At 35.3% G+C, this 24,815-nt stretch overlaps 2 protein-coding genes across 2 annotated transcripts; one reads left to right on the top strand and one right to left on the bottom strand.

Moving 5' to 3' along the window:
* Positions 1-5,544, top strand: LOC130743350 (UDP-galactose/UDP-glucose transporter 5-like). The gene is made up of 12 exons (XM_057595568.1): positions 1-368; positions 1,013-1,126; positions 1,249-1,341; positions 1,448-1,513; positions 1,788-1,886; positions 2,614-2,693; positions 3,449-3,561; positions 4,095-4,183; positions 4,359-4,445; positions 4,534-4,602; positions 4,795-4,955; positions 5,054-5,544. Exons 1-11 carry the CDS (start codon positions 243-245, stop codon positions 4,918-4,920), a joined length of 1,062 nt encoding a protein of 353 aa, XP_057451551.1. The 5' UTR covers positions 1-242; the 3' UTR covers positions 4,921-4,955; positions 5,054-5,544.
* A 4,863-nt stretch (positions 5,545-10,407) lies between these two features.
* On the bottom strand, positions 10,408-17,631 carry LOC130744345 (uncharacterized). Its single transcript, XM_057596536.1, has 3 exons — positions 17,459-17,631; positions 10,599-11,047; positions 10,408-10,481 (listed from the first exon to the last, which is right to left on the bottom strand). Exons 1-3 carry the CDS (start codon positions 17,629-17,631, stop codon positions 10,408-10,410), a joined length of 696 nt encoding a protein of 231 aa, XP_057452519.1.
* Positions 17,632-24,815: the final 7,184 nt, after the last annotated feature.

The raw sequence follows: 24,815 nt of genomic DNA, 5'->3' as shown, positions 1-24,815 counted from the left end.
ATTTTTTTTTGTCTTCCTCTCTTGGTTCCTTTTGTTAATCTCGCAGAAAACGACGCCGGAGAAAGCGATCCGCATGAGGCTCAGTCCATCTCTCTCAGCTGAGTCGACTCTGTGACTCAGTTACTCTCCTCTCTCAATTCCCTATTTTTCCCTGTTCGTTTGATCTATCGATCCTCAAGCTTAATTAGGTTGGTGACTACTCAAATCCGACGCCGTTTCCCTCCATTCTATGCTTCTCGGCCATGGCGGAATCACCATCCACCTCTTCTTCTTCATCACCACCTGATTCCAGAGACAACAAGTTGTGGAAAGGCATATTCGCCGTCTCCGGAATCATGGTTACCCTCGTCACCTATGGCGTCTTGCAGGTTTCCCTCACCCATTTTTTATTTTTTATTTCATTCATTTGCTTCCATTGCATATCTTAATTATAATGCTCCATATTTTGTTGTCTTCAATCTGATTCTGACTTTAATTATTATAGAAATGTAGATATTGGGTGTAGTTCAAAATACTGTGAAATTTCTGACCTTAAAATTTATTAATTTGATACTGCCTGTTATTAATTTTGGATATGCATGCATTAGTGGATTGGTAATAAATACTCTTGGTTTGGTAATTTAGAATGCCATAGCTGGTGTATAATTTAAATGCCATATCATTCATGGGCAATCCGGTTTTAAGGGTTGGGATGTAAAAGAAGGTAAACTTAAACCCTTGGAGGAGATTGCTTTCTTATTCTTTTCATTCAATAACCATAGATTCTTTCAATTCTGAATCTTGGGCTCCTAACGATAAGTAACGAGCATGGGCGGGTTGGTAATAGTCTTGGTTGAATTATTCTCACTTTTTAGTTTTGATGATTATTTGGCCATATAATTTACTATGTAGTATGAACTTGTCCCTACAAGTTATACTAAAGTTCTCTCTGTTTGAATGGATAGGATTAAAGCCGCCCTTTCTAATCAGACATTTTTGAATCTAGTGATTTATAGATATTTGTTTCTTGCAGGAAAAGATCATGAGAGTTCCTTATGGAGCTCAAAAGGAATATTTCAAGCACTCACTCTTTCTTGTTTTCTGCAACCGTATCACAACATCTGCTGTTTCTGCTGGTTCTTTGCTGGCAAGTATATATTATATGCAAAAATGCTGTCATGTGTGGGTGTAGCACATTTTGCGGTGTTTGAATTGCATTATACCTTTCTTGTAATTCCATTTCTTCATAATTTTCAATGTTTCTGATAGGCAAGTAAAAAAGCACTGGACCCAGTAGCTCCCATTTATAAGTATTGCCTTGTGTCTGTATCAAACATACTAACCACAACTTGTCAGTATGAGGTAAGCGTCATACTTTCCGTGTGCCTGTAAATTTATAAGAGTTACGATTATTAATGGTTATAAGTTAGTAACCATATTTATTGGAATGGCCTTATTCTTACTCCAGGCCCTCAAATATGTCAGTTTTCCAGTTCAGACTCTTGCAAAGTGCGCAAAAATGATACCGGTTATGGTAGGTCAAACATTAACACCCTTCCCAATTATGTAAATTTCAATTATGGTGATGACTGGCTGATTTCAATATTCATTCTATTACCTTGTCTCTGGTATTTGTCTTGTATCATTGATTTGTAACTTATTTTTAACCTTCTTACTACTACGTCCATTGATGAAGAATGGCAGGGTAATTGCTGAACAAAAAACATTTCATGTTCTCTCTCTCTCTCTCTCTCTCTCTCTTCTGTGTCCACCTTGAATCTCTATTCCCTCTTTTGTATGTTATACAGATCTGGGGTACCATTATCATGCAGAAGAGATATCAGGGACCTGACTATATGCTGGCTTTTTTGGTTACCCTTGGCTGCTCAGTATTTATCCTATATCCGGTAATTGTTGAGTCTTTGTTGCTGGTTATTTTCTACTGCTTTATCATCATTCTATCTGCATGTGATCATTCTCTATCTAAGAACTGAAATGAGTACCCATATATTAGCATTCTTGTCATGAACAATACACTACTCAGAGAGATAATCTGAGGAACTGTAGGAAAATTTAATTCATATGATTGAATGAAATCTCAAATACATGCAAGTCACTAATCACTATATGCATTAGCTGCTAGGTGCACAGTAGTATAAGCTGAAATCACGTCCTTGGATCCAAACTTCGAATTAGTTATTAACTAATTGAGTTAGTTACCCCAACTGGTTTTCAGTTATGCCAGCCGTACTGTTCCTTGCACCTCATTAATGTCACATGCGATAGTAGTTAAGTCTGATGATATCGCATTTGGAAATTACATATCCACATGGTTCTTTGATATCTTGATGGCCAGGACCTAGAGGGAGAGAGGCAGTTAACTTAGAATCCAGACCTTTGAACAATTGAATCATGAACTTTCGAGTTGATATTGGTTTTTTGACTTCCAATCCTGAGCAGATCTTTTGCTTATAGCAACCAATAGATGATCTGCTTTTGTTGACAAATGTTTTCCGGCTCATGTTCCATTCAGCAAGCATAACATAAATATAAGTTTCTTGCTCTTCATTGATCACACAATCTCAAGCTGGCAACATTCTTTTATAAGCTAAAGCTTTTTTTTTTTAATTGTAGGCAGGAGAAGACATAAGTCCATACAGTAGAGGAAGGGAAAATACAGTTTGGGGCGTTCTCCTTATGACTGGCTATCTTGGGTATGTCTCAGAACTTAATAACTCTTCTTGTAATGAGTGATTTTCTGCATTATATGCGGAAAAAGTCCAAAAACCAATGGTATCTTCTCTCCCGATGTTGGGTAGAAAGGCTGGAGACCGGTGACACACCTTCAGGCGCGGTGGATAGCAGTGGCGGTGCAGGAAATGCTTCTGGAGGAGAAACGCGCATGAGGCCTCGCGGAATGACGTCAAATGGTGGCAGTAGATCCAGATGAGATGAAACTGGCAGTGAGGCCACCGGCTGGAATTGACAATCATGGCAATGGTGGCCGGAAAATTGTGGTCAATAGTTGCCGGAAAGAGAACACAACAGTGGGTATTGACGGAAATTGGAGATGGAACATAGTTTCAAAAAAAGAAGTTTTCACCAATGGGTCGTAGGTCCACTGGGAATCACAAACTATGATTTCCTCTCATGAGGTTCTGGATACCATGTTGAGAGTGAGAGAAATGAGAGATAGAGAATGAATTTGTGTGTTTGAATTACTCAGCTGAGGATAATATATATACTAAGAGACATAAATACACGATTTGCAGTTATAACCCTATTTACAATATATCTAATAGTTTGTTTGATCTGTACTTGTTATTCGAAGCCACCTTATAAAAGTAAAACCTGAATTTGGAATACTTTGTGTTTTGTACTTTCTTCTAGACTCTTGAGTGCATCTTCAAAGTGTTTCACAACACATTCAAATCTCTCAATGAATCAGATATTTTTTCTTTTGTAATAGGTGTGATGGCTTTACAAGCACATTTCAAGATAAGCTGTTTAGAGGCTATGACATGGAGATACATAATCAGATATTTTATACAACATTATGTTCTTGTATTCTTAGCCTGACAGGTTGGTTTCAGACATTGGCAATGAAGTTTTATGTTGAGCATTATACTTTGCTATATATATGTCTTATCTGTTAATGTAATGATGATTTGTTTGCTGGGGTTGTTGAGGACAAAGATTTATTCTGGATAAACTTTTCTACAAGTCTCGAATGGTGTTTGCAAAATATATGACATGCATGATGCACCTGAAGATTTCAAGATGAATTTGATACAATAATGCTTGACCCTTAAGCAATAAACATAGTAGTTGTAGTGACATTTCTTTTGTTTCCTAGCTTTCTCTTTTTTTATGTGCTAGCAGTTTTACCATAGACGCCTGATTCCAAAACGACTGTAAACTATCTCGACAGCCAATATTCTGACTTGGCCTAACTTCGCTCTAGATTTATTTAGATGCTGTTTTTTCCTTGTCTGAAATGTGAGTTCTTGTTCAATTTGCCATTCTTCAAATCTTTTTGGTTCAGCTTTGTTTCTTTTCCTGCTTCATGGCTAGAAATCCATTTTTTGACATTTGATATCTATATTTTTATTTAGGTCTTATTTTACAGGGACATCTAATACCAGCAATAGAGTTTGTTTATCGCCATCATGATTGTTTCTTTGACATAGCATTGCTTTCGACTGTAAGCAAACTTCCTCCATCTGTTTTAATTTTACAGTGCATTATCCTTAGCAATTCAATCCCTAATGCTATAATGCTCTTGCTTTTTCCCCCTTTGACTTCAAAAGCAAAAACATAAATACCCCCTTCCTTTACTATTTCACTGAAGAAATTTATTACATTACTGGATTATACAGGTGGCAACAGCTAGCCAGTTTTTTATTTCCTACACAATTCGCACTTTTGGTGCTCTGACATTCGCTACCATAATGACCACAAGACAGGTAACTTGTATAGAGAAATCTAATTATAATTTTCTCTACAATTATGTATTTATTTAGAGTCTGTAATTTTTTATTCTAATTGTTGCAGTTGGTGAGCATTATGCTGTCATGTGTGTGGTTTTCTCATCCTCTTAGCTGGGAACAGTGGATTGGAGCCGTAAGACTCACTCTTACCTTTTTCTTAACATTATAATGAATGAATCATTCCCACTGGCACTCTTAGATCATACTCTTTATCTCTGTCTGTACTTATTTTGATTGAACCATATAGATAGATCAAAGCTTCACATTAGATGTGTGATCCAAGTTGAATTTTGTCGTAAGCCTTGTAATATCAGTTCATTATCAGGTCATTGTCTTTGGTTCCCTTTATGCAAAAAGCTTCACGAGGAAAGCACCTCAAAAAACAACCTCCTCCGACTCCATACCACTTGTTCAAAGTGGGGATTCAAATAATTTGAAGGACAACCCGTGATTGCGATGGAGGAAAGCTCACTGACCCGACACCTGGTAATGTCTGAAGTGGTGGTGTTAGGTTCTGTTTTAAATTTCAGAGTTTCACATTCAATATTTAAGATCATGATTCATGGATACTTTGTTATACATAGGTGGCTTGACATAAATCCAGACAGCACCAACTGCAGCCAGATTCCCAGATTTTACATCACAATCCTAACAATAGAGAAGTTAAAAGGATGTTAACCCCACATTTTTTCAGTAGGGGAGATCAATCATAGAGTAACCAAAGCCAAAAGATTTTTATTGATTGACATATGTATAATGCATTTGCTGAAGCCAAAAATTTGTGTAGGAGGGAAAGATGGAAGGTTTGTGGTGGTCTGTAGGTTGATAGGTTCCATCTTTTTTTTTGCTATAAGATAGGGAAATTTCCATCTTTAACTTGATACCATAATTGGCAATTTATTTATGGTAATATCTATAAGCATAATGTGGAAAGTTTTAACAGGCATATAGCATGGAACCTTGATTCACAGGTTCATGCTGTATGCACTGGTTGTTTCTTGTGGAAGCAAAATGCCAGTTACAGAAGTCATGGAAAAATTGATTTTGTTAAACAATTGAGAAGTGTTTTATTTTCCTTTTTCATTTTTTTAAAGATAGTTGTACGGTGATGTATTTGCGATGATTTGCTATCAATTATAGGGTTCCGAATATTTTTCAAGAGTTTTGAGCTTTTGATTCAATCACACTCCACTTTTTTTTTTTTCATCTTATTTTCACAACTTTCTCTTCATCTCTCTCTCTCTCTCTCTCTCTCTCTACATTTATTATCATATCACACATCATATCTTTCATTTTCTCTCTAATCTTCATATCTATCACTTGGTATAGTTTGAATTAGAGTGAGAAGTAAACATTAGCCATTTTTCCAATTCGGAGAATATTTTTTTGCACTTAAACATTGATATTTGCATGCTAAATATATTTTTTAAAAATAATTCTCCGGTATGAAGGAAACTAGGAAAGGCCTACGCTATAGGACTTGGCTCCCAAAGAGTAACGGAGTTGGAACTTGAATTTAATGAAGTAAAATTTTACACATAGAAAATTTAAGTTAATGAAATGAAAATAAATATTTGGGTCAGTTTGATTGCAATTTCTGAAAATTGTTTTTTACTGAAAAAAAATTAAAAACTTGTGACAACCTGTTTTTAAAGAGCTCAGTCCCCGTAGGACAGCTCAAGTGGTAGGAGTTAAGGACATATGAGTTGGGTAGGGGGAGGTTTAGGGATCGATTTCTGGTGGGTGTAATTTATCTTTCCGATGTAAAAAAAAAATAGCTCAGATGTTTTATATTTTTAGTTTTCAAATTATAGGTTTTTGATATTGGAAAACATCTCATTGAAACAATTTTTCTTCTTCTTTTCTTTTGAAAAACATTGTTCAAAAATAGTTTTGTTGTGAATAAAGTGTAGCAAGTAAGAGAGAAAGAAGAAGAGAGATATGAGAGACAGAGAAATAGTCTGATGGGGATGCTCTGCTAGGTGCAGACTCCCTTGTATTTATATTATTAGGTTTGGAGTGTTGAACAAGTATACATGTGGGTCTGACCCATGTACTCTTAACTCTGATGGGCATCCATATATTTCATAACACTCCCCCTTGGATGACCATCCCTTAAGAATGTGCCTCATTAAAACCTTACTAGGAAAAAACCAGTGTGGGATAAAAACCTAGTGAAGGAAAAAGAGTACATCATTCTATAATTCGTCTTTATACATTGCCACATTAAAAACCCTACCAAGAAAAACCAAATGGGAAAAAAACATGGTTAAGGAAAAAAGAGTACAATGCATTTCAATTGAGATCTTTGAGCCGACGAACTCCTATATTCTGTACAAGCTTTTCAAATGTTGTAGTTGGAAGAGCCTTCGTAAATAAGTCTGCTAAATTATCACTTGAACGAATTTGTTGGATGTCTATGTCACCATTCTTTTGTAGATCATGAGTGAAGAAGAGCTTCGGTGATATGTGCTTTGTCCTATCTCCCTTGATGTATCCTTCCTTTGTTTGAGCAATGCATGCAGTATTATCTTCATACATAGTGGTTGGCGGCATCTTTCCAGAGGACATACCACAAGTATCAAGTATGCATTAAATCACAGATCTCAACCAAACGCATTCTCGACTTGCCTCATGTAATGCTAGTATTTCTGCATGGTTAGCTGAGGTGGCCGTTATAGTTTGTTTCGTAGATCTCCATGAAATGGTTGTTCCCCCACATGTAAACAAATAACCTGTTTGAGATCTCTCACTATGTGGGTCAGACAAATATCCAGCATCAGCATAGCCAATTAGATCGAGCTTGGACATATAGGGAAAAAATAAACCCATATCCATTGTGCCTTTAAGATAACGAAAGACTTGTTTTATTCCATTCCAATGTCTTCGTGTAGGTGAAGAACTATATCTTGCTAATAAGTTAACAGCAAATGATATATCAGACCGAGTATGGCTAGCAAGATACATTAATGCTCCAATAGCACTAAGATATGGTACTTCAGGACCAAGTAGTTCTTCATCCTTTTCTCGAGGTCTAAAAGGATCTTTATTTACATCTAATGACCTTACAACCATTGGAGTACACAACGGATGTGATTTGTCCATGTAGAATCTTTTCAGTACTTTCGCAACATAAGTCTCTTGGTACATAAAGACTCCAGCATTTAGATACTCAATTTGTAAGCCTAGACAAAATTTTGTTTTTCCCAAGTCTTTCATCTCAAATTCTTTCTTTAGGCAATCTACAGCTTTTGGAAGCTCATTTGGAGTCCCAATAATGTTCAAGTCATCGACATAAACAACTATTATGGCAAACTCATGCCCAGACCTTTTCATGAATATGCAAGGGCAAATTGGATCATTTTTATATCCCTCTTTCACCAAATATTCACTGAGGAGATTATACCACATACGCCCAGATTGCTTTAGACCATAGATTGATTTATTTAATTTAATCGAATAATCACCCCGAGGGTTAGAAATGTGTGCTTCAGGAAACTTAAATCCTTCAGGGAGTTTCATATAGATGTCAGTATCAAGTGATCCATACAAATAAGCTGTAACAACATCCATTAGGCGCAAATCGAGCTTTTCACGTACTGCCAGACTAATTAAGTATCGAAAAGTAGTTGCATCCATCACTGGTGAGTATGTTTCTTCAAAATCGATCCCAGGCCTTTGTAAGAAACCTTGGGCCACAAGTCTGGCCTTATATCGGACAATCTCACCATTTTCATTTCTTTTTCGTACAAAAACCCATATATATCCAACTGGGTTTACACCCTCAGGTGTACGGGCTACAAGCCCAAAAACTTTGCGCTTCTCAAGCGATTTTAACTCAGCCTCGATTGTGTCTTTCCATTTTGGCCAATCATTTCTTTGTTTGCATTCATTAACAGACTTTGGTTCATGATCCTCATCATCGTTTATCACGTCTAGTGCTGTGCTATGTGCAAAAATGTCGTCAACGTTGACTTTGCTTCGGTCCCATTTGACTTTATTCAAGACATAATTAATTGAGATCTCACCATTTTCAATAATTTCAGGTACCTGAGTTTCTTCTGAAATTGTATTTTTAAGTATGTCTTGTTGCTCTTCTAGAGCTATCATATCCTCGTTCGTGCCATCTTGGTTCTTAGCTCCTTTTCTTTTCCAAGGATTTTTATCTTTGGAACCTGCAGGTCTGCCACGCTTCAGGCGTGTAATAGATTTATTTGCAGCACTAGGTTGTCCAATAGGGACATCAATCTTTAATGGAGCATTAGCAGCTGGTACATATGACTTAGTAACTCTTTTTGGATCAGCGAATGCGTCTGGCAATTGGTTAGCTAATCTTTGCAAATGAATTATCTTTTGAACTTCTAGTTCACATTGTCTTGATCGAGGATCAAAATGAGATAATGATAATTCATTCCAACTAATTTCATTTCCCAACTGCTTATTCTCTCCCCCTAATATCGGGAACTCTGATTCGTCAAAATGACAATCAGCAAATCGAGCAGTAAATAGATCTCCCGTTAATGGTTCGAGATATTTTATAATTGAAGGAGATTCATATCCAACATATATCCCTAATCTTCTTTGAGGGCCCATCTTTGTGCGTTGTGGTGGAGAAATAGGAACATATACCGCACATCCAAAAGTTCTTAGATGGAAAATATTAGGTTCTTGACCATGAACCATTTGCATTGGGGAGTATTGATGATAACTCGTTGGACTGATGCGAATTAATTTTGCAGCATGTAATATTGCATGTCCCCAAGAAGAGGTTGGAAGTTTTGACCTCATAATTAATGGTCTTGCGATTAACTGTAAACGTTTAATAAATGATTCTGCAAGTCCATTTTGTGTATGAACATGTGCTACAGGATGTTCAACATCAATTCCAATCGACATACAATACTCATTAAAAGTTTGAGAAGTGAATTCACCAGCATTATCAAGGCGTATTTTCTTGATTGGATAATCAGGAAAATGTGCTCACAATCTAATCAATTGAGCAAGCAATCTTGCAAATGCCAAGTTGCGAGAAGACAGTAAAGATACATGTGACCATCTTATTGATGCATCAACTAAAATCATAAAATATCTAAATGGTCCACATGGTGGGTGTATTGGCCCACAAATATCGCCTTGTATACGTTCCAAAAATAGAAGTGATTCACCCCAACTTTTGTTGGTGATGGTCGAATAATCAATTTCCCTTGGGAACAAGCAGAACATGTGAATTTATTGGTTTGAAGAATCTTTTGACTCTTCAATGAATGTCTACATGAATTTTCAATTATTTTTCGCATCATAATTGAACCGGGATGGCCTAACCGGTCATGCCAAATAGAAAAATCCGTAAACTTCTGGTTTACGATAGCATTTGTCTCAATTACACAAATGTTTGTGTAATACAAACCAGAAGAAAATGAAGGTAATTTTTCAGCTATGCATTTTCTCCCTGAGATCACTCTTGTGATACAAAGATACTCCACATTCTCTTCATTCATTGTCTCAATGTGGTATCCGGTTTCACGTATGTCTTTGAAACTTAATAAGTTTCTATGAGCTTTAGAGGAAAATAAAGCATTCACAATATTCAATTGTGTTCCTCTAGGCAACATTATTTTGGCTCTTCCTTGGCCTTCAATTATCTTTGTACTACCAGCTATAGTACGAACATTTGCCTCTTCTATTATCAAAGAAGAGAAATAAGACATATCCTTGAGTATTGTGTGCGTTGTTGCACAATCAGCGAGACAAATATCTTCATTGTTCATTGCGTTCATTCTTGATAAAAGAAAGATAGAATTTATGAGAAAATAGAATTGAGATGACAAAAACATTCCAATAATAAGAAAGTCTGAATAAAAGACTACATTATTCAAAAAAGGAAAAACATTAAATATAAAGTTCTTAGGAAACAACTAAAAAGAAAAAAATAAGAAACTTATTTGTAAACATTTCCATCACCAATCAAGTGATCAATCCTTCCATTAGGATCATCAAAGAAATCAGCAACATCTAGATGAGTTAGATCATGTTCATTTTCTTCAAGGAGATTTGTCTCTATCTTTTTTCCTTTATTTCTAATGTGTTCTTAATAGAGATTGACAAGATGCCTTGGTGTACGACAAGTACGTATCCAATGTCCTTTGCCACCACAAAGAAGACATGAGCTTTCAACGTGTCTATTATTTTGACCACCCTTGTTCCTTTCATTTTCTCCATTATTCTTCCACTTCTGGTGTGAAGAATTGTTTATTGGTACTCTTCCATGGTCACGTCTATGGCCATTGCCACGACCACGACCTCGACCTCGACCACGAGTATTATGATTATAAGTTGCAACATTCGCTTCAGGGAATGGAGCACTGCCAGTAGGTCGAGATTCATGATTCTTCATGAGCAGCTCATTATTCTGTTCAGCAACGAGAAGGCAAGAGATTAACTCAGAGTACTTTGTGAAGCCTCTTTCTCGATATTGCTGCTGCAAGACCACATTTGATGCATGAAATGTGGAGAATGTTTTTTCTAACATATCAGCATCGCTTACATTTTCTCCACATAGCTTTAATAGAGAAGTAATTCTGAACAGAGCAGAATTATACTCACTTACAGATTTAAAATTGTAACACCCCGGTTTCTCAACTGAGGAGTCACATTAGTTACCTAACAAAATCTAAGGACTATTTTGTAATCCTAAGAAAACACGGTATATTTTTTTTCTTTTCAAACAACTAAACATAGTTGAATACATAACATAGTCTTAATTAAACAACCCGTTCCCGACATATAATAATAGTGTCTTACAATATCATAAGCAAGTTTTCAAAATAAGTACGCTCACTTAGACAAGTGGCGAAGATAAGGTTTAAACAACAGAGTTTTCAGATGGAGAAAGAAACTCAGACACAGTCCTCCAAAAAGGGAGAAGCAACTGCTTCATCCACCTTTACTCGACCGCCCACGGTCACGATCTCCAACTCGAACAGCTAAGCTTCAGCGGAAGGCTCTCCATCGCCTAATAGCGTTAAGCGCCCAAACAACAAGTAGCAAATAGAAAGGGTTAACTCCATGCAATTACCATGTATAAAAGAGAAAATCATGCTATTCAAATTTAATTATCTAGCATGGTAGATAAACTAGCAACATAACTCAACTTATATAACAACAGCTTAACATAGATTAACTCAGATAATAATAACCTCAACAATGTAACATCAAATCGGATATCAATAAACCAATAATTAAAATCCAAGAACATAGGGTCAGGTGTTAGTTGTGAGACCCAAGTTTTTAGCTTAGAATAAATTAGTGAAATTTCTTATTCACGAATAATTTCGATGTAACGTGAAGTAAGGAAACTGGATAAACGTTTATTAAATGAAATAAATGTATTGAGAAGATATTTCACGAAAAGGTTAAGGACAAGATTCGAATTGACGGAACTGATGACGCAAGTATTATTCGTTTACGCCTAGGTCAAAAACCTTAGGAAAAGATTAATTTAACCCTTGGAACACTATAGGAATAAATTCCAAAAATCTTCAAGAGGAATATAAGAATTTCTCTTATTCCTTTCCATAACAAGCGTTTCGATACGAAACCCTGGAATGTACGAAGGTCAAATTCCAATACTCGGAAGTTTGCCGAAACTAAATCACTGATAGTTCAAGAAACCTAAAATCAACCGACGATGAAGACTTTTTCTATTCGGAGCTTCAAATGAAGATTCCACACGCGTACACCTATTTCTCTCGATGTTTCAAATCTTTCATCAGAACGAAGTTTTCTCATCCGACATCAACTGCAAAAAGTAGTTTTTCGGGTAAAATCGATTTACACCGACTTTGGATCGTTTGATTTAATTCCAAAAAACCTGTTTTGAGTTCTGGAATTCTGTCGCCAGAACCTATCTTAGAATTCACCGAGGAATGCGCAGGAAAAATCGGAATCGAGAAATTTTCATTTTTCCGCATTTTCCAAGACCTATAAATAGCAAGAAAATGAAAAATTTTCAAAAACCCTTCACCCATTTCACCCAAACCCGCGAGCAAGGAGGAGGAGAGGAGGAGAAGTCATTTTCGCCGATTCGTGCCTGATCGTCCCACAGTTCGTTGCTACGCGTAGGCCTCGAGGTACTGGTGCTTTTCCTTACCTCTGATCGTAAATTCTGTCGCTTTTCTCTATGTTTTTCTGTGCTCAAAGTTTTGAGCTTTTTGTAAAACTGTCCAAATAACTTGATTTCTTTGTCTAAACTTATTCCCTGCGTGCCCCTGAGCATGTTTAGCGGATTACATTTCGCCGAATCTCGCCGAAATGCCGCCGAACTTCAATTCTGCTCATAATACCCATTTTTGGCTAAAGTTCCGTCCTTTGGGCTTAAAACTCTCGACTGAGCTTAGCGTTAGTAGGATTAGTCGTCATAATCGTCGTTGGTGTCGACCCCATCTAATTTGTTTTTCGAAATTCTGATTTTGAGTTTCCGAGCTAAAAATATTGACCAAAATACCCCTGCGACAGTTTTCGACCCGATAATTTTTCTGTGAGTTTCCCTGGCCTAGATATCGCCTAAGAATACCTAGGAATTGATTTAGATCGAAGAAAAAGTTTGAAAACCCTATTTTCCATAGTGGCCGAAACCTATTTGTTAGGGTACCGTGTCCAAAAATAATTTTTGGGTCTCTATGACCTGAGCTATAGCGTAGCTCTTTCCGTTGTCGAAATTTTGGCTCCGGTTTCGTGTCATTCCGAGTTCTGTAGCTCGAGTTATGCTTGTTTTAGCGAACGAAGTCTCCGTTGTCAATTTGTGCTTAAATAGGAACTCTGAAGCTTTAAAAGCTTTCTCTACGATTTCGATTAGTATTATTAGATCGTGTTGTTCTAGTGAGGCTTGTGTTGATGATTGTGTTTCCTTGTTCTAGGTTCACAACTTCCATGCCCAACTTCTACTTACGAAGGTAAGGGTAACTCGGTTTTAGCGCGTCTTTGAGTCTTGCATGCTTTTATCGCACTGCCTGCGTTTGAGATGAAGATGTTTATATTGATTGGCATTGGATTATGATTATTGTGCTGAACTGAGAAAATATTTTCTGGAGGCTTCGGCCGAGTGAACTTATTGAGACGTGTGTCTCCGTTTTCTGGGAGGCTTTAGCCGTTTACTGGTTTCTGTCATTGAACTGAGTTGGTATGCAATTGAATTGAGTTATGTTCGTTGATAATATGAATAACATGTGGTTACCTTGATTTGATTGTTGGATTTGAGACTGTTGTTCGAGTGATTACTGAGGTTCAGGATTGTTGTTGACTAACTCGACATTTAAGGCTTGAACTTGAAGTGGCAATGTGGTGGTGATTGTCCCACGTGATTGTCCCGTCTTTTAAGGCGTTATAAAGTGGCGGTGTGGTGGTGATTGTCCCACGTGATTGTCCCGTCCATAGTGGCGTTAAGTGGCGGTGTGGTGGTGATTGTCCCACGTGATCGTCACGTCTTGTGAGACGTTATTGATCAATCCATTTTGGTAGCAGCATATAGTTGCATTATAGGGAACGAACACCTGACCCTATGTTTGTTGGATTTCAGTTATTGGTTTATTGATATCTGATTTGATGTTACATTGTTGAGATTATTATTATCTGAGTTATATATGAGTTGAGTTATGTTGCTAGTTATTTACCATGCTAAGTAATTAGAATTGAATAGCATGATTTTCTCTTTTGTACATGGTAATTGCATGGAGTTAACCCTTTCTATTTGCTATTTGTTGTTTGGGCGCTTAACGCTATTAGGCGATGAAGAACCTTCTGGCGATGCTTAGCCATGCTGAGATGGAGGAGGGATAGTAACTGACGGAGCAAGGATGGAAGAAGCTATATATTTTCCTCTTAGTAGTTTATGCTTTGAGTCTTCTTCGCTACCTGAAAACTCTGTTACTAAAACCCTGTTTTCGCCACTGTTTAAGTGTGCGTACTTATTTTGGAAACTTGCTTATGCTATTGTAAGACACTATTATTATATGTCGGGAACGGGTTGTTTAATTAAGACTATGTTATGTACTCCCTCCGGTCCTATTTATAAGCATGAAAGAGAAGAAAAATCTTGGTCCTTTTTATAAGAACCAAATGAAAGTTTGAGCTATATTAATTAATTTTTTCCAATGATGCCCTTATTAATTCTAACTTGTAAAATGTGTCTCATTAATTATTCTCTCTCTTTTCCACTTTCCAACATTAATAACAAAGGGTAATTTTGGAAGTTCATTTTAATTTAAGACAAATTTAATGCATTTTATCTAGTTTAACTACATTTCTTAAACTATGCGAATTTTTTTTTTGTTGCTTATAAATAGGACCGGAGGGAGTATTAAACTGTGTTTAGTTGTTTTGAAAAGGAAAAAAATTATCGTGTTTTCTTAGGATTACGAAATAGTCCTTAGACTTTGTTAGGTTACTAATGTGACTCATCAGTTGAGAAATTGGGGCGTTACATTAGTTCCCTATAATGCAACTATATGCGGCTACCAAAATGGATCGATCAGCAACGTCTCTCAAGACGGGACGATCACGTGGGACAACCACCACCACACCGCCACTTAACGCCACTATGGACGGGACAATCACGTGGGACAATCACCACCACACTGCCACTTTAGGACATCTTGAAAGATGGGACGATCACGTGGGACAATCACCACCACACCGCCACTTTATAACGCCTTAAAAGACGGGACAATCACGTGGGACAATCACCACCACACTGCCACTTTGGGACATCTCGAAAGATGGGACGATCACGTGGGACAATCACCACCACACCGCCACTTTATAACGCCTTAAAAGACGGGACAATCACGTGGGACAATCACCACCACATTGCCACTTCAAGACCAAGCCCTATATGCCAAGTCAATCAACAACAATGCCCAAACCAATGATTTATTCGGAGTAACCACATGTTATTCTTATTATCAACGAACATAACTCAATTCAATTGCATACCAACTCAGTTCAATGACAGAAACCAGTAAACGACCAAAGCCTCTCAGAAAACGGAGACACACGTCTCAATAAGTTTACTCGGCCGAAGCCTTCAGAAAACAGTCAATATAAGCAAGCATACAACATTGCAAGCATAATAATCATAATCCAATGCCAACCAATATAAACATCTTCATCTCAAACGCAGGAAGTGCGATAAATACATGCAAGACTCAAGGACACTCTAAAACTGAGTTACCCTTATCTTCGTGAGTAGAAGTTGTGCATGGAAGTTGTGAACCTAGAACAAAGAAACACAATCATCAACACAAGCCTCACTAGGAGCAACACGATCTAATAATACTAATCGAAATCATAAAGAAAGCTTTAAAGTTTCGGAGTTCCTATATAGGCACGAATTGACAACAGAGACTTCGTTCGCTAAAACGAGCATAACTCGAGCTACAGAACTCGGTATGACACGAAACCAACGCCAAAATTTCGACAATTGAAAGAGCTACGCAATGGCTCAGGTCATAGAGACCCAAAAATTATTTTTGGACACGGTACCCTAACAAATAGGTTTCGGCCACTCTCAAAAATAGGGTTTCCGAACTCTTTCTTCGATCTAAATCAATTCCTAGGTATTCTTAGGCGATATCTAGGCCAGGGAAACTCTCAGAAAAATTATCGGGTCGAAAACTGTCGCAGGGGTATTTTGGTCAATATTTTTAGCTCGGAAACTCATAATCAGAATTTCGAAAAACAAATTAGATGGGGTCGATACCAACGACGATTATAACGACTAATCCTACTAACGCTAAGCTCAGTCGAGAGTTTTAAGCCTAAAGGGTGAAACTTTAGCCAAAAATGGGTATTTCAAGCAGAATTGAAACTCGGCGGCAATTCGGCGAGATTCGGCGAAATGTAATCCGCTAAACATGCTCATGGGCACGCAGGGAATAAGATTAGACAGAGAAATCAAATTATTTGGACAGTTTTACAAAAAGCTCAAAACTTTGAGCACAGAAAGACATAGAGAAAAGCGACATAATTTACGATCAGAGGTAAGGAAAAGCATCAGTACCTCGAGGCCTACGCGTAGCAATGAACTGTGCGATGATCAGACAAGAATCGGCGAAAAGCTCTCCTCCTCCTTCTCCTCTCCAAGCCGCGGGTTGTGTGTGTGTGTTGGTGAGGTTTTTTTTTGTTTTTTTTTTCTTTCATTTTTCAAGCTATTTATAGAAAATGGAAAATGCGGAAAAATGAAAATTTCGCAATTCCGATTTCTCCTGTGCCATCCTCTGTGAATTCTAAGATAGGTTCTGGCGACAGAATTCCAGAACTCAAAATAGGTTTCTTGGAATTAAGGCAAACGATCCAAAGTCGGTGTAAATCTATTTTACCCGAAAAACTACTTTTTGCAGTTGATGTTGGATGAGAAAACTTCTTTCTGAAGAAAGATTGGAAACATCGAAAGAAATGGGTGTATGCGTGTGGAATCTTCATTTGAAGCTCCGAATAGAAAAAGTCTTCATCAACCGTTTATTCTAGGTTTCTTGAGCTATCAGGGTTTTAGTTTCGGCAAACCTCCGAGAACTAGAATCGGACGTTCGTACATTCCAGGGTTTCGTATCGAAGCGCTTATCATGGAAGGATTACGAGAAGTTCTAACATTTCTCTGAAGATTTTTGGAATTAGTTTCCACCGTGTCTTTAAGTGGAAATTAGTCGTTTACTGACGCTCTCGTCCTAGGTATAAACGAATACTACTTGTGCTATAAATTGTATCGACTATAGTACTATTCTTAGTCATTTCCTGAACTTTCTTCTTCATAATAGTAATCCACCCATTAAACACGAGTCAAGTTCCTCTCACGCTTACACATAATCCTATGCGTGAGTTGGAAATTATTTATTTATTTAATTCTAAAATCTTGGGTCTTACAAAAATCTTGTAAGCGCAAATGTAGCTAATCATACCGAGTTTTAGGTAAAATTACGGTCTTTTGATGGTCAAACCTTTCTTTTAGATTTTTCCAGAGAACAAGTAGGTCTTTTATTGTGAGGTATTCAACCTTTAGAGCTTCATGAAGGTGGTGCCGGAGGAAGATCATAGCCTTGGCTTTGATTTGGTTAGATGCAGTATTTCCTTCTTTAATAGCATTTCCAAGATCATTTGCATCTAAGTGCATCTCAGCATCTAACACTCAAGACAGATAATTTTTTCCAGTGATATCTAGAGCCACAAATTCAAGCTTTGCTAGGACATTTTAACTATGAATAACAAGAAAAAAAAATCAATTATTATAATGGAAAAAAAATTCAGCATGTATCAGAATAAAGAAAATCTATCTTTTAATAATTAAATTGATTTGTTATTACATAGTCACATAGCCTAAAGGAAAAAACATATTGTTGGCACATATATTACGAAACTGTTTTGAACTTAAGATGATGCATCAATATATATTAGAAAAGAACAACTTCTAGCATGACGTGTCGCTCTCACAGGACAAGTTAGTGACGTGTTGCTCCCAGATTAATTCTCACCTAATATTTTACATGTAAACTCTTTCTCCTTGGCCCCACTTGCCACATGTGCCCTGATTTTTGCTTACCTTATTTCTCCTTAATAAAAAAAATAAATTTTAAAATTTTAGATTTGATTAGGATTTAGGTTTTTTATTTCTTGATTTTATCTTAATTTATTTTTGATTTATTTTTAGAGTATTAATTAATTTTTATGGTATTTTTATTGAATTTTCAGATTTTTAATTAATTCCGGATTTTATGAGTTTTTATTGTGATTTGCTAGATTTTGATAGTTTTTATCTATTTTTATTTAGTACATTTTTAAATTTTAGATTTGATTAGGATTTATGTTGTTTATTTCTGTATTTTATCTTAATTTATATTATTATTTATTTGTAGAGTATTAATTATTTTTTATGGTATTTTTATTGAATTTTCGGATTTTTTATTAATTCCGGATTTTATGAGTTTTTATTGTGATTTGCTAGATTTTGATAGTTTTTATCTATATTTATTTAGTACATTTTTAAATTTTAGATTTGATTAGAATTTATGTTGTTTATTTCATGATTTTATCTTAATATAAAATCTGTGATAAGTGATTTAAATCAATAATACATCCCATCAGCAAAAACCCTCTTAAAACCCTACCTACCTCCACTATCTCCTCCATGGAATTCTTCTCCTCCATGCAATTTTCATCTCATCTCTCCACTGAACGGAAGCACCCCCACAAAATCGTCTCATCTCTCAACGGAACCACTTTGCCATCGACTTGCAATCGCATCCCTCCGATTTGCTGCCTTGGACTGATTGGGAAGGTTGCAGATGCAGGTTTCAAATTATTTTCTTCCTTTGCTTGCATAATATGTTATGGTTTTTTTCAATTTTATTTTACTTTACCTTTAACTTTCATTCACTCATGTTTGACTTCAAGGTCAATTTGTTTATCACCACTTTGCCATCGACTTGCAATCGCATCCCTCCGATTTGCTGCCTTGGACTGATTGGGAAGGTTGCAGATGGAGGTTTCAAATTATTTTCTTCCTTTGCTTGCATAATATGTTATGGTTTTTTCAATTTTATTTGGTCAATTTATTCAAGGCCAATTTTCAATTGATTTTATTTGCAATTCTCCTTTGTATGTGATTTTATTTTATTCGTTTTTCTTAATTTGCATCTAAAATTTGTGTCCTATGTTATAGGAGGTGAAACATTGATCTGTGTATGTTTTGATTAACCTAATCATTGTCAGTGAAGTGGATTGAGGGAGTGAAAGAATTGAGGGGAGAGAAATGAGAAGTTGTAGATTTTTTTCCTTGCAACTTTTTTATTTGGTAATTTTTTCTTTTTTCCTGCTTCTTGCACCGAGGAAATTAATTATTATTGTTGGTGCTTGCCGTTACAACTACAGAACTACATATCATGGATGAGATTTTACTGCTTATCTTTGTTCGCTCAAGCTATACTATTGAGGTTAGACTTTTAAAACTGGTGCTATCCTTTCTAATATGCTAAACGCCTAAACCAATGTTCTAACAATAAATTGATTTCCTTGGCTTCCCTGGAAACATTTGACATGAATTTATCCGTAAGTACAGAACGACAATGAGGTACATACCTCTTTCTGACTACACTCTCTGATTCTCAGCTAGCTGAAGATGAAACATGATTGATGACTCAAGATCTTATCTTGCTCTCATTTCAAGTAAGCCACGAAACATGTGAGACCAGTACTCATGGAGGTTTTTCTCAGTCCATTATATGTATATATTCACCAGATAAGAGATAGAGATGTGTGTTTAGTGTTGCACTACTGTGATGCATATGTATATATTCACCAGATAAGAGATAGAGATGTGTGTTTGGTGTTGCACTACTGTGATGCATATATAGTTTTACTGACTTAGTTCATCAATTCTACATCTATCTATCATCATTACATATATTAAAAGTCACTTTTCGAAGGCAATATTAGATTTTATAATTAATCATTGTTCTACTATGGTTCAATTAATCAAACTTTAGTGTGATTGAAAGTCTTGCTTGCATGAGTGTGTAATTATCACATTACGATTTAGTATCAGCATATGTTTTTGATTTGGTTATTGTACTTTCAACAACAGTGCTACATAAAGCAAAGAGTTGTTTTAGCCGTTCAACAAATATAATGGTTCTAAAATTTCTTGAGGGGTTTTCTTCCATTCATCTTCTTTAGTAGCATGTGATTAGTTTCCCCTTACAAATAGATCTGATTGGTTATGGAAACCACCGGAAGGCCATAGCCAAAAAGTGGCTTCAATTCATTCTTTGGCTTTCATATCTGTCTGCAAACTTGATTGCTATCTTTGCACTATCATAGCTAGATTGATGTTGCACATATTGCTATTATGTTTGGTGGTCTTTAGTCTATCCTACTCTAACATGTCTATCAATCTCACTTCATGAGTTCTTGATTTTCTGTTACTTAGAATGCAGATACGACTGGAAGCTGCTGATTTGGAAGCAAGTTTCATTTGAATTAGCATGAGTTCATATTAATTCATGTTAAAGTTGGACAACAATCAGGAATAGCACCTAGGATTGCTGCTGATTTGGAAGCAAGTTTCATTTTATTTTTTAATTAGAAATAAATATTTTAATGATTTAAATTCAAAATGTGATACCTTCTTACTTTATGAAGTGCTTTTTTATGCCAGAGAAGAGACTCTGGTTGCAGTGAAAACAAAATTTGCATATGATGTTAGGTACTGTGTGGAATTTGTGAGTGTGTTTGTGGATAATTTATAAGAAAAACGGTGGTGATAGTGAGGTAGAGAAATCTGAGAGAGATTTTGATGTAAATGAAGATTTTTCTTTCTTATGAGATTGGACTTTTAACCCTTATCCACACCATTCGAAATTTCCATTACTATTATTTTCGACACTTATGTCACTGACAAATAATAATTAGGTTCTGATGTAATGTATATTCTTTGTAATGGAGAATTAAGTAGTTGTTTTTAAGAGTCTTTTATATATAATTCAGATGCAAACAGTATGCACTCAGCTATCACTTGAGCACTAGAGCAAGTAAAGGGAGCATACTACGACTGCTTTACTATTCTGAATTTTTTTATCGCAGAAATGCTCCGGTAAGTACAACAAGCTCAAAAGCAGAATAGCATGATGAAACTATTAGATATTATTAATGAACCAAACCTTTCAGTTCCAAACTGTCAAGACCTTCGCTAGAAATTTGTTCTAAAGTACGCCCATTAGTACTACTATAAGAGCAAAGCAACATGCTTCTTATATTGGGAGATAGACAAAAGCAGAGGTTGCCTTAGTAAGCTTTCTCACCTGGATGAACAGAAAAAACAACTGAAACTCGATCGATGAAAGTTGGAATGACAAGGTTTACTCTTAAAGTCTTCGGCAGGAGGAGGATACAAGAGATCGACCTTGAAGCAAGCAAGGTATGGTGGGTGTCATCATCTTCATCGATATTACCCACCAGATAGGCTTGAGAAAAGACTTTCAGGCATCCTGAGAGTAAGGAGAAGCTGGATCTAAATGTATTAGAAAGAGCCTAAAAACTTTTATATATAGGAAGAATATTTTACATGAAAATACTTCTACATAAAAATAAATGTTAATAAGATTTCATCGGAATTTTTTTTGTTACAAGAAAAACATAATATAATATAGTTTGATGTTAATTTTTTACTACATAATAATATAGTCCACTTTAATTTTTTTGTACAAATTATTATAGGAGTTAAATTCTCCTACGGGAAGAAATATATTTTAACAAGAAAGTACCTTCATTAAGTATTAATTAATGTATCAAATACAATAACAAATTTTGCGGTACATTCTTTTTTTTCTAAGATTAAAATGTGTTATGAATGCTTTATTGGTGATTCTTCATATCTATAATTTGTGTTATTGTCTTTAGGCTCATGAAGAATGTGAAACGACTTCATGTTGATATGGGTCAAACTTAGTTTATTTTATTGTGTAAAAAATGAACTCGCATAATCACGTACATAAAGAATTTTTTTCTCTTTTTTTCATTGTAGATTAAATCAACTATTGTTTATTAGCCATCATTAAACCACATCCCCTAATATGTTTTGCATAATTTGAGATTTGGTTAACCAATTTTTTTATTAGTTATTCAATTGTACGAAGTTCAATCTATGCAACAAAGGTTTTAATTTAAGACTTTTTGTCCACTTTGCTCATCATTTCATACTCTTATATTTCATCAGTTGTTTATTATATTTTTAATGATCAAGGTATTAATTAACCTATCAAATATAATAGATGTATTCCCCGTGCAACGCGCGGGTAAAAAACACTAGTATATATTCAATTTGTTACTTGGTATCACAATCTAATCATCATGGAAACAATAATTTCAAAAGATTGTTACGAAAACTGGTTTTTAAATCAATATCTAATTTGATTTTAAATAGATAGCACAAATTTAGAAAAACTTGATTTATACCGTGTATATAAAACCACCACACACGGTTATATAAAGTGTATATATATATATATATATATATATGATTGCTTTTTAATTTATTTAATTTGGAAAATAGATAACAAGTTTAATCAATAGGTTGATTGATTTAGGAAAAAAAAAAACATAACTCAAGGTAAATAATTATCATGACTTATCACCAATCATTGTAAAAGTGATTCTTTATTTGTAGGCTCATAATAATTCAATTACAGTACTTATGGACTGTAAAGTTATGAATCTTCCTCATTCAAATACAGTAATTCTGGACTGTAAGGCTATGAATCTTCCTCATTCATGCATAAATAATTTAATTACAGTGCTTCTGGACTGTAAAGTTATGAATTTTCCTCATTCAAATACTAATTCTGGACTGTAAGGCTATGAATCTTCCGGATTCATGCAAAATAATTCAATTACAGTGCTTCTGGACTGTAAGGCTATGAATCTTTAGGATTCATGCTTATTACTATGGTACTTCTGGACTCATAGATAAAATATTCAAAGAAGAATGGGAAGAAAGAAGAAGAAGAAGAAAAATTGTAAAATTATAACCTTCCACATGGATGTGGTACTTACTTTGGAAGTGATACTTACTCTTTCACTTAGGAATTGTGAATTATGGAGAGACTATCGTGCTGATAACGTGTTGTGAACAAAGTGTTGCAAGTAAGAGAGAACCTCCCAATTTCTAATATGGTATCAGAGCCTATCCTAGATCCATTTGTTGTGTGGAGACCTCCCATATTTGAGCCACCCGTTGTTGTTCCCACGTTCCAGTCTGTTCAATCCTGGACGTGAGGGGGTGTGTTAGAAGTCCCACATTGGCTAGAGATAAGGCCAATCAAGTGTTTATAAGGGTTGTGCAAACCTCAACTCTTGAGCTAGCTTTTGTGGTTGAGTATAGGCCTCCCAATTTCTAATAAGTAAGAGAGAAAGGAGAAGAGAGATATGAGAGACAAAGAAATAGTCTGATGGGAATGCTCTGCTAGGTGCAGACTCCCTTGAATTTATATTATTAGGTTTGGAGTGTTGAACAAGTATACATGTGGTCTGATGGAGATGCTCTGCTAGGTGCAGACTCCCTTGAATTTATATTATTAGGTTTGGAGTGTTAAACAAGTATACATGTGGGTCTGACCCATGGACTCTTAACTCTGATGGGCATCCATATATTTCATAACAAGTTTTTATATATAGAAAATTAAAACTATAATCAAACAAGTCCTGCATTTCTGAAACTTCAAATTCCTGAAGTGTAATCCTAAAACAAAAAAGTTTCATGTTTTAAAAGAAAAAAAAAATTCCAGGATTAGGAGTATAATTCTCGAACTTGAAATTTCAGATGTGATTTTGTGATTTTACTTATATATTTTGCTTATGGAAGTGTTGATTTTTTTTTCTTTCTGAAATTTGTACCTTCAAAAGTAAAATTTTACATTTTCGGAACTTCAGATTTTGGAAATGTAAATGGGAAGAAAAAACTTCATCGGAATATGAAATTCTAGAAGTGTATTTTGGGAAGAAAATAAATTTATACTTCCAGACATTCAATTTTAGTAATTTTTTTTTTCAAGAGTGAAACTACGTCGGTAGATATGCACTTTCAAAACTTCAAGTTTTTTTTTTTTTACAGTCATTTCAAAACTTCAAGTTTCATAAATGTAAACATTTTTGTCTTATGACTTATTTTCTTTCCAATTCTCCCAATTTTGGTGAGGAAAAATTGACCAAAAAAGTGTTTAGGCTTCCTCTATTCATCTGAACCACATATAAATTTAAGCGAACATCCATCGAAACACTGTTTTTTTTTGTTCAATAATTAAATACTTTACTCCCAGCCAATTGCTAGGGGCTTAGGGCCAACAAGATATTCTTTAACCAGCAATGAATACTTCTGCAAAAATCGCTTGAACCTAAAAAATCATTTTCTTGGAAGAAGCATGAAAAATCATTTTATTTTGAACTATAAATAGTTAATTTTATGTAATCTGATATTTTTATTAAGGATTCTTGATTACTCTATAACCCAAACACGAATATTTATTATCAATTGCCATGTTGCTGTGAATTACGAGGAACAAGTTTTGTACAAGGGCTTTTCGATTCTTATTTCTGCTTTCTGAATTTTAAAAACTATTTTCAAGAATAAATTTTAAAATGTTTTTCAAAAGAAAAGACTGTTTGAACAATACGTTTTTCTTTCAAAAAAAAAATGTTTTACAAAGTTGAAAGACCTGTGACTAGAAGACTAAAACAAAAAGTAGAAAATGTTTTGGGTACATTTTGGGATTTTAATTTAAAATAAAATAAAATAAAATTAAGGACAGA

This window comes from Lotus japonicus, chromosome 3, assembly GCF_012489685.1.
Source record: "Lotus japonicus ecotype B-129 chromosome 3, LjGifu_v1.2".
Taxonomy (NCBI): Eukaryota; Viridiplantae; Streptophyta; class Magnoliopsida; order Fabales; family Fabaceae; genus Lotus; species Lotus japonicus.
This window is presented reverse-complemented; position numbering and strand designations above follow the sequence as displayed.